At 48.5% G+C, this 12,372-nt stretch overlaps 1 protein-coding gene across 1 annotated transcript in view; it reads left to right on the top strand.

Annotated features, from left to right (window-relative positions):
- Nucleotides 1-12,372, top strand: part of DCC (DCC netrin 1 receptor) — a 459,073-nt gene that overhangs the window by 54,328 nt on the left and 392,373 nt on the right. Inside the window, exon 3 of the mRNA XM_030468363.1 lies at nucleotides 11,232-11,516. Within this exon, the coding sequence (XP_030324223.1) occupies nucleotides 11,232-11,516 (285 nt within the window). The remainder of the gene's footprint in view (nucleotides 1-11,231; nucleotides 11,517-12,372) is intronic.

The raw sequence follows: 12,372 nt of genomic DNA, 5'->3' as shown, positions 1-12,372 counted from the left end.
TCTCCAGCCTCAACAACCCCAAGTCCCTTATCCTGGCTCCAGAGCTGCTCCCATCATTTTCATGGCTTCCTTTGGACTCACTCCAACAGCTCCATCTCCTTCTGGGCTTGGGGACCCCAGAACTGGACCCAGCACCCCAGGGGGGTCTCCCCACAATGGAGCAGAGGGGGACAATCCCCTCCCTGACCCTGCTGGGGATGCAGCCCAGGACAGGGCTGGTTTCTGGGCTGCCAGCACATGTTGAGCTTCTCCTCACCCAACACCTGATCATGGAATATTCAGAGTTGGAAAAGACCTTTAAGATCATCTATTCCCAACCCCTTTCCATGGGCAGGGACACCTCCCACCAGCCCAGGTTGCTCCAAGCCCCATCCAACCTGATCTGAGACACTGCCAGGGATGGGGCAGCCACAGCTCCTCTGGGAAACCTGGCACAGGGGCTCACCACCCTCAAATTCAAGAATTTATTCCTCAGTTTTCATCTTAAACTCCCTTTCTTTCACCTTGAAACCATTCCCTTTCATCCCTGTCCTTGTCCCAAGTCCCTTCCCAGCTTTCCTGGAGCCCCTTCAGGTACTGAATTATCCTCAGGTGCTTCATTTCCATGTTCATCATCTCTGAGGATGCTCCTGGGAAGAAAGAGCTATTCAGCCTGGAGAAAAGAAGGCTGAGAGGGGATCCCTGAATGTCCATCAATATCTGAGAGGTGGGGGACAAGAGGAAGGGACCAGGATCTTTCCAGTGGTGTCCAGGAATAGGACAAGGAATAACGGGATGGAGCTGGAACATAGGAGGTGAGCTCTAGAGGTGCCTTTCATCCCCTGACATTCCATGAAGATGGGGATGACTCTGTCCTGCTTTTTGCTGATTGGAAAATGTGGCTGGAATTCCACCTCATTCCTCTGAAGGGCTTTGCAAGGGGATATGGAAGTACTAGAAATAAGTCCCAAAAATTCATATTACACTTGGAGACCATTCCATCAAGAGCTTGCTGGGCTGCTCAGGATATTTTTATACTGCTTCTGCTTTAGGAAAAAAAAAAAATCCCAAATGCAGGGTTTGAAATATAAATGTTTCCTTTAGACCTTTAGATGTCAGTCCCTAGCAGAGTGCACAAATCTGTTTTTTTATTGCCTTAATTTATTTTTTTTTAAGATTTTTCAGTAATAATAATCAAAAATGCCTATTTTTTCCTTGCTTGTTTCCTGTTTGAGGAGCAGATTTGATGATTTCATTGAGGACTGGCAGGAAGCCTCTTTCTGTGCCTGGCTGCAAGCCAGGAGTGCTGGCAAGAGCCAAGAAAATGAAGAAATTTCCACCTTCTGGGGATTAACAAGGGCAAAGTTGGAGATGGGCTTGGCTGGGGATGCTAAAAAATGAAGGGTAATGTTTGTTTAATTCAGGTGTTTGGTGCTGTTTGGGGTGGCAGGGGGATCCCTGGGATCCTGTGCATGGTGGAGGTTTGGTAGGGAATTTTAGTTGGAGTATTATTGAGATATTAAGAAATAATTTCTTAATTAAAGCTGAGGGTGAGGAGAGCCTGGTCCAGGTTGTTCAGAGAGGTGGGAGATGCCCCATCCCTGGAACCATTCCAGGTCAAGTTGGATGGGGCTCTGAGCAACCTGATCCAGTTCTGATGTCCCTGGGGTTGGACTGGATGGACTTGGAAGGTCCAAACAGAGAGAACCTGGGGATGGTATAAAAGTTCCAGACTCCTGAACACCTCTCACAAGACTGTGATGCTCTGAAGTCCCAACAAAGATGTCTCCTCTTTCTCTCCTGTCTTACTCCTTGCTCACAAACTCCAAGCTTTTCCCTCTTTGAAGGAGCAGAGCTCAATCCTCCTTGAATCCATTATAAAAGCTCCAGGCTAAGGTCACCAGAAACTTGGAAAATCAAAAAAAAAGGTCTAAAAATTAGATATAAGGAAGAAATTTTTACCCTGAGGCCTTGGCCCAGGTTGCCCAGAGAGGTGGGAGATGCCCCATCCCTGGAACCATTCTAGGGCTCTGAGCAACCTGATCCAGTTCTGATGTCCCTGGGGTTGGACTGGATGGACTTGGAAGGTCCAAACAGAGAGAACCTGGGGATGGTATAAAAGTTCCAGACTCCTGAACACCTCTCACAAGACTGTGATGCTCTGAAGTCCTAACAAAGATGTCTCCTCTTTCTCTCCTGTCCTACTCCTTGCTCACAAACTCCAAGCTTTTCCCTCCTTGAATCCATTATAAAAGCTCCAGTCTAAGGTCACCAGAAACTTGGAAAATCAAAAAAAAGGTTTAAAAATTAGATATTAAAAAGAAATTTTTTACCCTGAAGCCTTGGCCCAGGTTGCCCAGAGAGGTGGGAGATGCTCCATCCCTGGAACCATTCTAGGTCAGGTTGGATGGGGCTCTGAGCAACCTGATCCAGTTGGAGATATCCCTGGGGTTGGACTGGATGGACTTCGAAGGTCCAAACAGAGAGAACCTGGGGATGGTATAAAAGTTCCAGACTCCTGAACACCTCTCACAAGACTGTGATGCTCTGAAGTCCCAACAAAGATGTCTCCTCTTTCTCTCCTGTCCTACTCCTTGCTCACAAACTCCAAGCTTTTCCCTCTTTGGAGGAGCAGAGCTCAATCCTCCTTGAATCCATTATAAATCCATTATAAATCCATTATAAATCCAGGCTAAGGTCACCAGAAACTTGGAAAGTCAAAAAAAGGGTCTAAAAGTTAGATATTAAAAAGAAATTTTTTACCCTGAGACCCTGGCCCAGGTTGCCCAGAGAGGTGGGAGTTGCCCCATCCCTGGAACCATTCCAGGGCTCTGAGCAACCTGATCCAGTTCTGATGTCCCTGGGGTTGGACTGGATGGACTTGGAAGGTCCAAACAGAGAGAACCTGGGGATGGTATAACAGTTCCAGACTCCTGAACACCTCTCACAAGACTGTGATGCTCTGAAGTCCCAACAAAGATGTCTCCTCTTTCTCTCCTGTCCTACTCCTTGCTCACAAACTCCAAGCTTTTCTCTCTTTGGAGTAGCAGAGCTCAATCCTTTTGGAAGCTGCTGTAAAAGCTCCAGGCTAAGGTCACCAGAAACTTGGAAAATCAAAAAAAAAGGTCTAAAAATTAGATATAAGGAAGAAATTTTTACCCTGAGGCCTTGGCCCAGGTTGCCCAGAGAGGTGGGAGATGCCCCAGCCCTGGAACCATTCCAGGGCTCTGAGCAACCTGATCCAGTTCTGATGTCCCTGGGGCTGGACTGGATGGACTTGGAAGGTCCAAACAGAGAGAACCTGGGGATGGTATAACAGTTCCAGACTCCTGAACACCTCTCACAAGACTGTGATGCTCTGAAGTCCCAACAAAGATGTCTCCTCTTTCTCTCCTGTCCTACTCCTTGCTCACAAACTCCAAGCTTTTCCCTCTTGGGAGGAGCAGAGCTCAATCCTTCTGGAAGCTGCTGTAAAAGCTCCAGGCTAAGGTCACCAGAAACTTGGAAAATCAAAAAAAAAGGTCTAAAAATTAAATATTAAAAAGAAATTTTTTATCCTGAGACCCTGGCCCAGGTTGCCCAGAGAGGTGGGAGATGCCCCAGCCCTGGAACCATTCCAGGTCAGGTTGGATGGGGCTCTGAGCAACCTGATCCAGTTGCAGATATTCCAGAGGTTGGACTGGATGGACTTGGAAGGTCCCAAACCATTCCATGATTCTCTGATTTTTTTTTCCCTTTTTCTTTGAGAAATTAGGGAACTGTGGAAATGGATCCAACCCCTCCCTGAGCATCCTTAGAGGGATGTGAAGCTCTGTTTTGCCCATATCTCTAAAATGGTCATTGTTTCAAGCCATGATCTTGAAAAATGAGAGATTTTTGGCTTGCATGAACTCTGAAACACTGCCAAATCTGTACCAGAGCAATCTTGAGGGTGCTACTTGAATGATTCAGTTAAAATTGGATTTTTTTTCTCTTGTTCTGAATGTTTGCAGCGTGTGTGTGGGATGTGCAGGCACAAACAGCTTTGTGCTGATGCTTGGAATCAAAAAAGATGTGTGCAGACTAAGTAGAACTGCCCATGAAGGCAGTGAATCCTTGATGAAAATCCTTCCCCAGCATAAATATGGGATAAAAAAAAAAAAAAAAAATAGATTGTTTCCATGCCTTATGCTGAGCAAAGGCAGCAAGCGAGCCACATAAAAGGTGACAAGTAAATTAGATTTTAAAACTCTTGCAGTTTTGATAATCTGAGCTGACACTGGTAGCACAGGTTAGGGAAAAAGCTTTTTTCAGAATAATAAGTTCATTTATTTCTTCTGATAGGTAAGGGGCATCAAAGGGCAAAATCCTGGCTTCTTCTTCCTTCAGAAAACCTTTCCTGGGGGAATGAGGTTGCTGCTAAGAATTGGGGCTATAATATTTGTAATGGACTCTGCATGCTGGGAGAGAAAATTGCTGGGCTGGAGGAGACCCCAATGTGCCCCTATTCTTAAAAAAAAAAAAAAAAAAAAAGAGTTTTTTTCCTAGGTGGAATTGTCTGGTTGTGATGATGCTTTCCAGCTCCTGGTTCAGTGCTGAACGTGTCCATGAGAGGGTTGGGCTGATGGGAAAAGTGGAGGTTTCTGATATTCTGTTCCATGTGTCCTGTTCCATTTCCATTGACAGCGTCTCCCCTAGGATTCTCCTGGAAAAGCTGTCAGGCCATGGCTCAGCCAGGAGCACTCTGTGCTGGGTTAGGAACTGGCTGGAGGGCCGGGCCCAGAGAGTGGTGCTGAACGGGGCTGCATCAAAATGGTGGCCGGTCACTAGTGGTGTCCCCCAGGGATCAGTGTTGGGCCCAGTGCTGTTTAATATCTTGAGGGAGGATTTAGAGGAGGGCATTGAGTCCATCCTCAGGAAATTCCCAGCTGACACTAAGCTGGGGGGAAGTGTGGATCAGCTGGAAGGCAGGAGGGCTCTGCAGAGGGACCTGGAGAGACTGGAGAGTTGGGCTGATGCCAAGGGGATGAGGTTGAAGATTCCAAGGGCCGGGTCCTGCACTTTGGCCACAAGAAGCCCCTGGGGAGCTCCAGGCTGGGCAGGGAGTGGTTGCAGCAAGGGAGCTGGGAGTCTGGCTTGCCAGGAAGCTGAAGAGGAGGCAGCAGTGTGGCCAGGTGGGCAAGAAGGCCAATGGCATCCTGGGCTGGCTGAGGAAGAGCGTGGCCAGCAGGTCCAGGGAAGGGATTCTGCCCCTGTGCTCAGCCCTGGGGAGGCCACAGCTTGAGTCCTGTGTCCAGTTCTGGGCCCCTCAGCAAGTCCCTCAGGAAGGAGCTTGAGGTGCTGGAGCAGGTGCAGAGAAGAGCAAGGAGGCTGGGAAGGGATCCAGCAGAATTGCTGGGAGGAAGGAAGGGCTGAGGGAGCTGGGGGTGTTGAGGCTGGAGAAGAGGAGGCTCAGGGGAGACCTCATCACTCTCTGCAACTCCCTGAAAGGAGGTTGGAGCCAGGGGGGGGTTGGGGCTCTTTTCCCAGGCAACTCTCAGCAAGACAAGAGGGGCACAAAGGGTCTCAAGTTGTGCCAGGGGAGGTTTAGGTTGGAGCTGAGAAAGAATTTCTTTCTGGAGAGGGTGATCAGCCCTTGGAATGGGCTGCCCAGGGAAGTAGTGGATTCTCCGTGTCTGGAGCTCTTTCCAAAGAGCCTGGATGTGGCACTGAGTGCCATGGGCTGGGAACCACGGGGGGAGTGGATCAAGGGTTGGACTTGATGATCTCTGAGCTCCCTTCCAACCCAGCCCAGTGATTCTATGATGTGCCCTCTGGAATTATCTGAAGTGGTGTTGCAAAAAAAGCTTGAGAAATGGTGGAACTTTTCTCCCAATTAATAACTAGACCTTGAATTGCTTGGTGCATCATTTGGAAACACCAACCCCAACTTGTCAGACCATCCGGAACCTTCCTCTCCTTCCTTTCCCACCAAGGTGTTGGTTTAGCACCCATCACTAGAAACCTTTACTACCCCAATTTCATAGATAAAAATGAATAAAATATCTTATTAATATTAATTTTATTCTAATATTCAAGCCTTTTGACTCCTTCTCACTAGGCTGACAGCTGGTGCTAGGAGTGAGTGGCTTGGTAATACTTGGCCCTTCTTGGTAATATTTTTTTAGAAGTATTTTAAAATAAATATTGATAATTTTAATTTTTTCCCCACTTCTGATTCATTTCTTTTGCATGCCCAGAGGATGAACCAACCCAAACTTGAATTATTTGAAGTCTGCAAGGCTTGTTGTGATTTTTTTTTGCTGGGTGTTAACTCTGCAAATCTTTTCAGGGTTATAAATGGGAGGTAGCAAAGAAATAACAAGAAAAAAAATAGGGAGTAAGTGATGTGTAGCACCTTTTTGGAAAGCAGGCTCTGGAAGAGAGAATTAGACAGCAGTTTCTAAACTATTTACATTTCCAGCTTCACTCACCCATGGGTTCAGCCTCTCCTGATTTCTGAAGCAAGCAGAAAGAAATCACTCTTTTTTTATTACCTTGCTTTCTCACCCTTCAGCTTTTGTGTGAGTTGGAGGTGGGGAGAAAAGGAAAAAAGAAATCATGTTGAATTTAATTTGAAACAAAGCATTTAAAACATTTCTTTGGGGGTTTGTAGGGAGTGGTACTGAATTGCTGAATATTAAGAAATAAATATCTTGTAGAGCCTGAGATCTGTCCCCTAAATGATAAGGTTGTTTTTTTGGGTTTTTTAATGAACTTTAATTGCTTCATTATTGAGTCTTCTGTAAGGAAATGGAATTTGGGTATCAATTTCCATCACGTTCTTGGGGTAAGTTTGGGTATTAGGAAAAAATGCTTCTGGGACCCTTTAGAATCATCATAGAATCATAGAATTAGCCGGGTTGGAAGGGACCTCAGAGATCATCTAGTCCAACCCTTGACCCACCGGAGCAGTTGCTAGACCATGGCACTGAGTGCCACATCCAGTCTTTTTTTAAATGTCTCCAGGGACGGAGAATCTACCACCTCACCGGGCAGTCCATTCCATAGCCTGATCACCCTCTCCGTGAAGAAATTCTTTCTAATATCTAACCTAAACCTCCCCTGGCACAACTTAAGACTGTGTCCTCTTGTCTTGTTGAAGGTCGTCTGTGAAAAGAGTCCAGTTCCCACCTCGCTACAGCCTCCTTTCAGGGAGCTGTAGACAGCAATGAGGTCTCCCCTGAGCCTCCTCTTCTTCAGGCTGAACACCCCCAGCTCTCTCAGCCTCTCCTCATAGGGTCTGTGCTCGAGTCCCTTCACCAGCCTGGTTGCCCTCCTTTGGACCTGTTCCAGGACCTCTACATCCTTCTTAAACTGAGGGGCCCAGAACTGGACACAGTACTCGAGGTGTGGCCTCACCAGCGCTGAGTACAGGGGCAGAATCACCTCCCTGGACCTGCTGGTGACGCTGTTTCTGATACAGGCCAGGATGCCATTGGCCTTCTTGGCCACCTGGGCACACTGCTGGCTCATGTTCAGTTTCTTGTCAATGCAGACTCCCAGGTCCCTTTCTGCCTGGCTGCTCTCCAGCCACTCTGTCCCCAGCCTGTAGCGCTGCATGGGGTTGTTGTGGCCAAAGTGCAGGACCCGGCACTTGGAATCTTCAACCTCATCCCGTTGGAATCTGCTCTGGAGCTAAAGCATCCCCAAGGATCCAAGTGGTTTAATTCCATAGGCTTGGAATTGGGACTTTCTCCGAATGGATCAGCTGCTCTGGTCCATTTCCAAAAGCATCTTTGGAGCTTTAAAACCTGACTTAAAAAGCCAAGATTGTTCAGATATCTTGAATTATGGTCCTGCAGGGAGATGAATGAGTTTTGAACCTAATTATGGGGTCAGGGTCCTCTCAGTGGGTCTTCTCAGGGTCTTCTCCTTCTCCTTCTCCTTCTCCTTCTCCTTCTCCTTCTCCTTCTCCTTCTCCTTCTCCTTCTCCTTCTCCTTCTCCTTCTCCTTCTCCTTCTCCTCCTCCTTTTTCTCCTTCTCCTTCTTCTCCTTCTTCTCCTCCTTTTTCTCCTTCTCCTTCTCCTTCTCCTTCTCCTTCTCCTTCTCCTTCTCCTTCTCCTTCTCCTTCTCCTTCTCCTCCTTCTCCTTCTCCTCCTCCTTTTTCTCCTTCTCCTTCTCCTTCTTCTCCTCCTTTTTCTCCTTCTCCTTCTCCTTCTCCTTCTCCTTCTCCTTCTCCTTCTCCTTCTCCTTCTCCTTCTCCTTCTCCTTCTCCTTCTCCTTCTCCTTCTCCTTCTCCTTCTCCTTCTCCTTCTCCTTCTCCTTCTCCTTCTCCTCCTCCTTCTCCTTCTCCTCCTCCTTTTTCTCCTTCTCCTTCTCCTTCTCCTTCTCCTTCTCCTTCTCCTTCTCCTTCTCCTTCTCCTTCTCCTTCTCCTTCTCCTTCTCCTTCTCCTTCTCCTTCTCCTTCTCCTTCTCCTTCTCCTTCTCCTTCTCCTTCTCCTCCTCCTTCTCCTTCTCCTCCTCCTTTTTCTCCTTCTCCTCCTCCTCCTCCTCCTCCTTCTCCTTCTCCTTCTCCTTCTCCTTCTCCTTCTCCTTCTCCTTCTCCTTCTCCTTCTCCTTCTCCTTCTCCTTCTCCTTCTCCTTCTCCTTCTCCTTCTCCTTCTCCTTCTCCTTCTCCTTCTCCTTCTCCTTCTCCTTCTCCTTCTCCTTCTCCTTCTCCTTCTCCTTCTCCTTCTCCTTCTCCTTCTCCTTCTCCTTCTCCTTCTCCTTCTCCTTCTCCTTCTCCTTCTCCTCCTCCTCCTCCTCCTCCTCCTCCTCCTCCTCCTCCTCCTCCTCCTCCTCCTCCTCCTCCTCCTCCTCCTCCTCCTCCTCCTCCTCCTCCTCCTCCTCCTCCTCCTTCTCCTTCTCCTTCTCCTTCTCCTTCTCCTTCTCCTTCTCCTTCTCCTTCTCCTTCTCCTTCTCCTTCTCCTTCTCCTTCTCCTTCTCCTTCTCCTTCTCCTTCTTCTTCTCCTTCTCCTTCTTCTTCCCCTTCCCCTCCCCCTTCCCCTTCCCCTTCTCCTTCTCCTTCCTTCTCCTTCCTTCTCCTCCTTCTCATTCTCCTCATTCTCCTTTCTCCTTTTCATTAAAGTGTTGAATGCTTTGTCCCAGTTATTTCCTGGGTCTCTGTACCAGTAGCTTGGCTGGACAGGAGCATCCTTGCTTTCCACTCAAACACGGATCCACTGAGGCTCTCACCTCTGGAATTGGCTTGAGGAATCCTTTACTCAACCCATATCAGCCTTCCTCAAGATTTTCCCAGCTCACAGGAGCACATCAACCCTGCTTGGGGCATCTCCTCCTTGCAGATGATGAGGAGAAACCTCCTGGGTCTTTGCAACCCCCTGAGAGGAGGTTGGAGCCAGGGGGGGTCGGGCTCTGCTCCCAGGGAAGAAGGGATGGGAGAAGAGGAATTGAGCTGGAGGTTTAGATTGGAGCTTGGGAAGAATTTCTCCCTGGCAAGGGTTGTCAGGGCCTGGCCCAGGCTGCCCAGGGCAGGGCTGGAGTCCCCATCATTCCTGGAGGGATTTCCAAGGCCTGGAGATGTGGTGCTGAGGGCCATGGGGCAGTGGTGGCCTTGGCAGTGCTGGGTTAAGGGTTGGAGTTGATGATTTTCAGGGTTTTTTCCAACCCAAATGATTCTCTGAGTCTATAACTGTCTAAGTTAAGGTTGATCCAGTAGTGGTTGCTGGTTGCAGTGTGTGTCTCCTGGGGACAGGGGTTGGTGGTTGTCCTGCTGTAGAGAGACAAGATAAACAAGGTGCCTCGAATTGCCAGTGAGTGGGTGTGAGTCCACATGTGCCTGATTAGGACAGGCCCCTATTGGGCATGAGCAAGACCAGGGGGCCAATAAAGGTGGGACAAACACCCACAGAAGGCACCTCAGCTCACTCTGGTGCGAGGCATGGAGAGGCAAGCAGCTCGTCGAGCCTCTGGAGCAAGAAAGGCTCTTCCAGCTCCACTTCTACCCTGGAAGCGCTGTGTGGTGGCTGGAGTCCTGGAAGAGACCAGCAGCTCGTCGAGCTTCAGGAGCAAGAATGGCTCCTCCCGCTACATCCTGCTCTCAGGTTTTCTGACCCTTCTGATGGGAAAAAAAAGAGAATGAATGGCTGAGAACCCAAACAGGTTTTGTAGGTCCTTGCTCAGCAACCCAAGAGCTGATTTCTTGTCTTGGTGGTGCTGAGGGCCATGGGGCAGTGGTGGCCTTGGCAGTGCTGGGTTAAGGGTTGGAGTTGATGCTCTCCAAGGTTTTTTTCCAAGCCCAAGGACTGTGTGACTCTCTGCAGAGCCTGATGAGATCCCTCCAAGTGGAACTGTGCTCAGAGCCACTCCAGAGCCAAGTGCAGAGGCTGCAGAGCTCAGGGTGGCACAGCAAGCTCAGGACCCCCATGGGGACAGGTGGCATCTCCTAACCCTCCACTGAGCCTTTAGGGGAGGTTTAGGTTGGAGCTGGGGAACAATTTCTCCCTGGCAAGGGTTGGCAGGGCCTGGAGTCCCCATCATTCCTGGAGGGGACACAAATCCATGGAAATGGGGTGCTGAGGGCCATGGGGCAGTGTTGGGGTAAGGGTTGGACTTTTCCAACCCAAATAATTCAGTGTTTCTGGAGGTATTTAAATAATTACATCATTGTTTACTAATAATCCATGATCTTGACCTCACCTTTCACTTCAGACCATGTCCTTTCCTTGAGGTTTTCCTTCCCTAGCAAGTGAAGGACATGATCCTAACTTTATTTTACACTGACAGCTGGAAGTTGTGCAATTAAATCCTCCCTTGGCCTCCTGAGTTAAAAGCTCTGAAGGAGCTGTTGCTCATTTAAAATCTGTAATTATGGGAGCCAAGAAACTTCATAGAGGATTTTCCCTTTGATTTGGAGGGGTGGAGAAATACAAGATGTGCCTGTAAGATTTCTTTAACCTTTTAGGTTTAATTTTCTGCTTGCTTTTGAGCACTTTGGATTGCTGGATTTGCTCGAGTTGTTGGCAATTTATGATTATTCTTTCTCTTGATAACACATCTCTTTTAATGAGTGGCTTTTAATGAGTGGAATTTCCAAAGGAAAATATGAATCCACTCCACCAGTGTGGAAATTCCAAGATTTTATAGGATATCCCACAAATTGGAAATGATTTCATCAGGATTGTTCAACTCTTTAAATCAGGATGGCAACTTCTAACTCCAGCAGTTGAATATTTTATTTTATATTTTTTTTTGCTTGTGTTTTAATTATATTTTTTTTCTTGTGTTTGCAGGTCCCCTGAGGTTTCTTTCCCAGACAGAATCCGTCACAGCTTTTGCAGGTGACACCATTCTCCTCAAATGTGAAGTTGTTGGTGAGCCCATGCCCGTGGTGCACTGGCAGAGGAACCAGGAGGACTTTATCCCCAGCCCCACTGACCCACGGGTGGCTGTCCTGCCCTCAGGAGCTTTACAGATCAGCAGGCTTCAACATGGGGACACTGGGATCTACAGATGCCTGGCCAAAAACCCAGCCAGTTCCAGGACTGGGAATGATGCAGAAGTCAGAGTTTTGGCAGGTAAGAAGTCCAAAGCTTTTTATTCCACTTTTTATCCCTTGTCTGGTTGTGTTCTTTGGTTCTCCAAAAAAAGATCATTGCTCCTACTGGAGCAGACAGGTTGATTTAGCTCGTTTTCAAGTTCTACAAGCTCTCAGGTTCTTCATGGAATGATTTGGGTGGGAAGGGACCTCCAAAGGTCACCCAGTCCAACCCCAGGGACACCCTCACCTAGATCAGGGTGCTCAGAGCCTCCTCAAGCCTCACCTTGAACCTCCCCAGGGATGAGGTTGAACCTCCCCAGGGATGAGGTTGAACCTCCCCAGGGATGAGGTTGAACCTCCCCAGGGATGAGGTTGAACCTCCCCAGGGATGAGGTTGAACCTCCCCAGGGATGAGGTTGAACCTCCCCAGGGATGAGGTTGAACCTCTCCAGGATGAGGTTGAGTTTCTCCAGGGATGAGGCTGAACCTCTGCAGGGATGGGGTTGAACCTCTGCAGGGATGGGGTTGAACATCTGCAGGGATGGGGTTGAACATCTGCAGGGATGGGGTTGAACATCTCCAGGGATGAGGTTGAACATCTCCAGGGATGAGGTTGAACCATCTCCAGGGATGAGGTTGAAACATCCCCAGGGATGGGGTTGAAGATCCCCAGGATGAGGTTGAATATCCCTAGGGATGAGGCTGAACATCTCCAGGCATGAGGCTGAACATCCCCAGGGATGAGGTTGAACATCCCCAGGGATGAGGTTGAACATCCCCAGGGATGAGGTTGAACATCCCCAGGGATGGGGTTGAACATCCCCAGGGATGGGGTTGAACATCCCCAGGGATGGGGTTGAACATCCCCAGGGATGAGGTTGAAACATCCCCAG

Source organism: Calypte anna, chromosome W, assembly GCF_003957555.1.
Source record: "Calypte anna isolate BGI_N300 chromosome W, bCalAnn1_v1.p, whole genome shotgun sequence".
Classification (NCBI taxonomy): domain Eukaryota; kingdom Metazoa; phylum Chordata; class Aves; order Apodiformes; family Trochilidae; genus Calypte; species Calypte anna.
The sequence above is the reverse complement of the archived record's forward strand: the minus strand, read 5'-3'. Positions and strand labels throughout refer to the sequence as shown.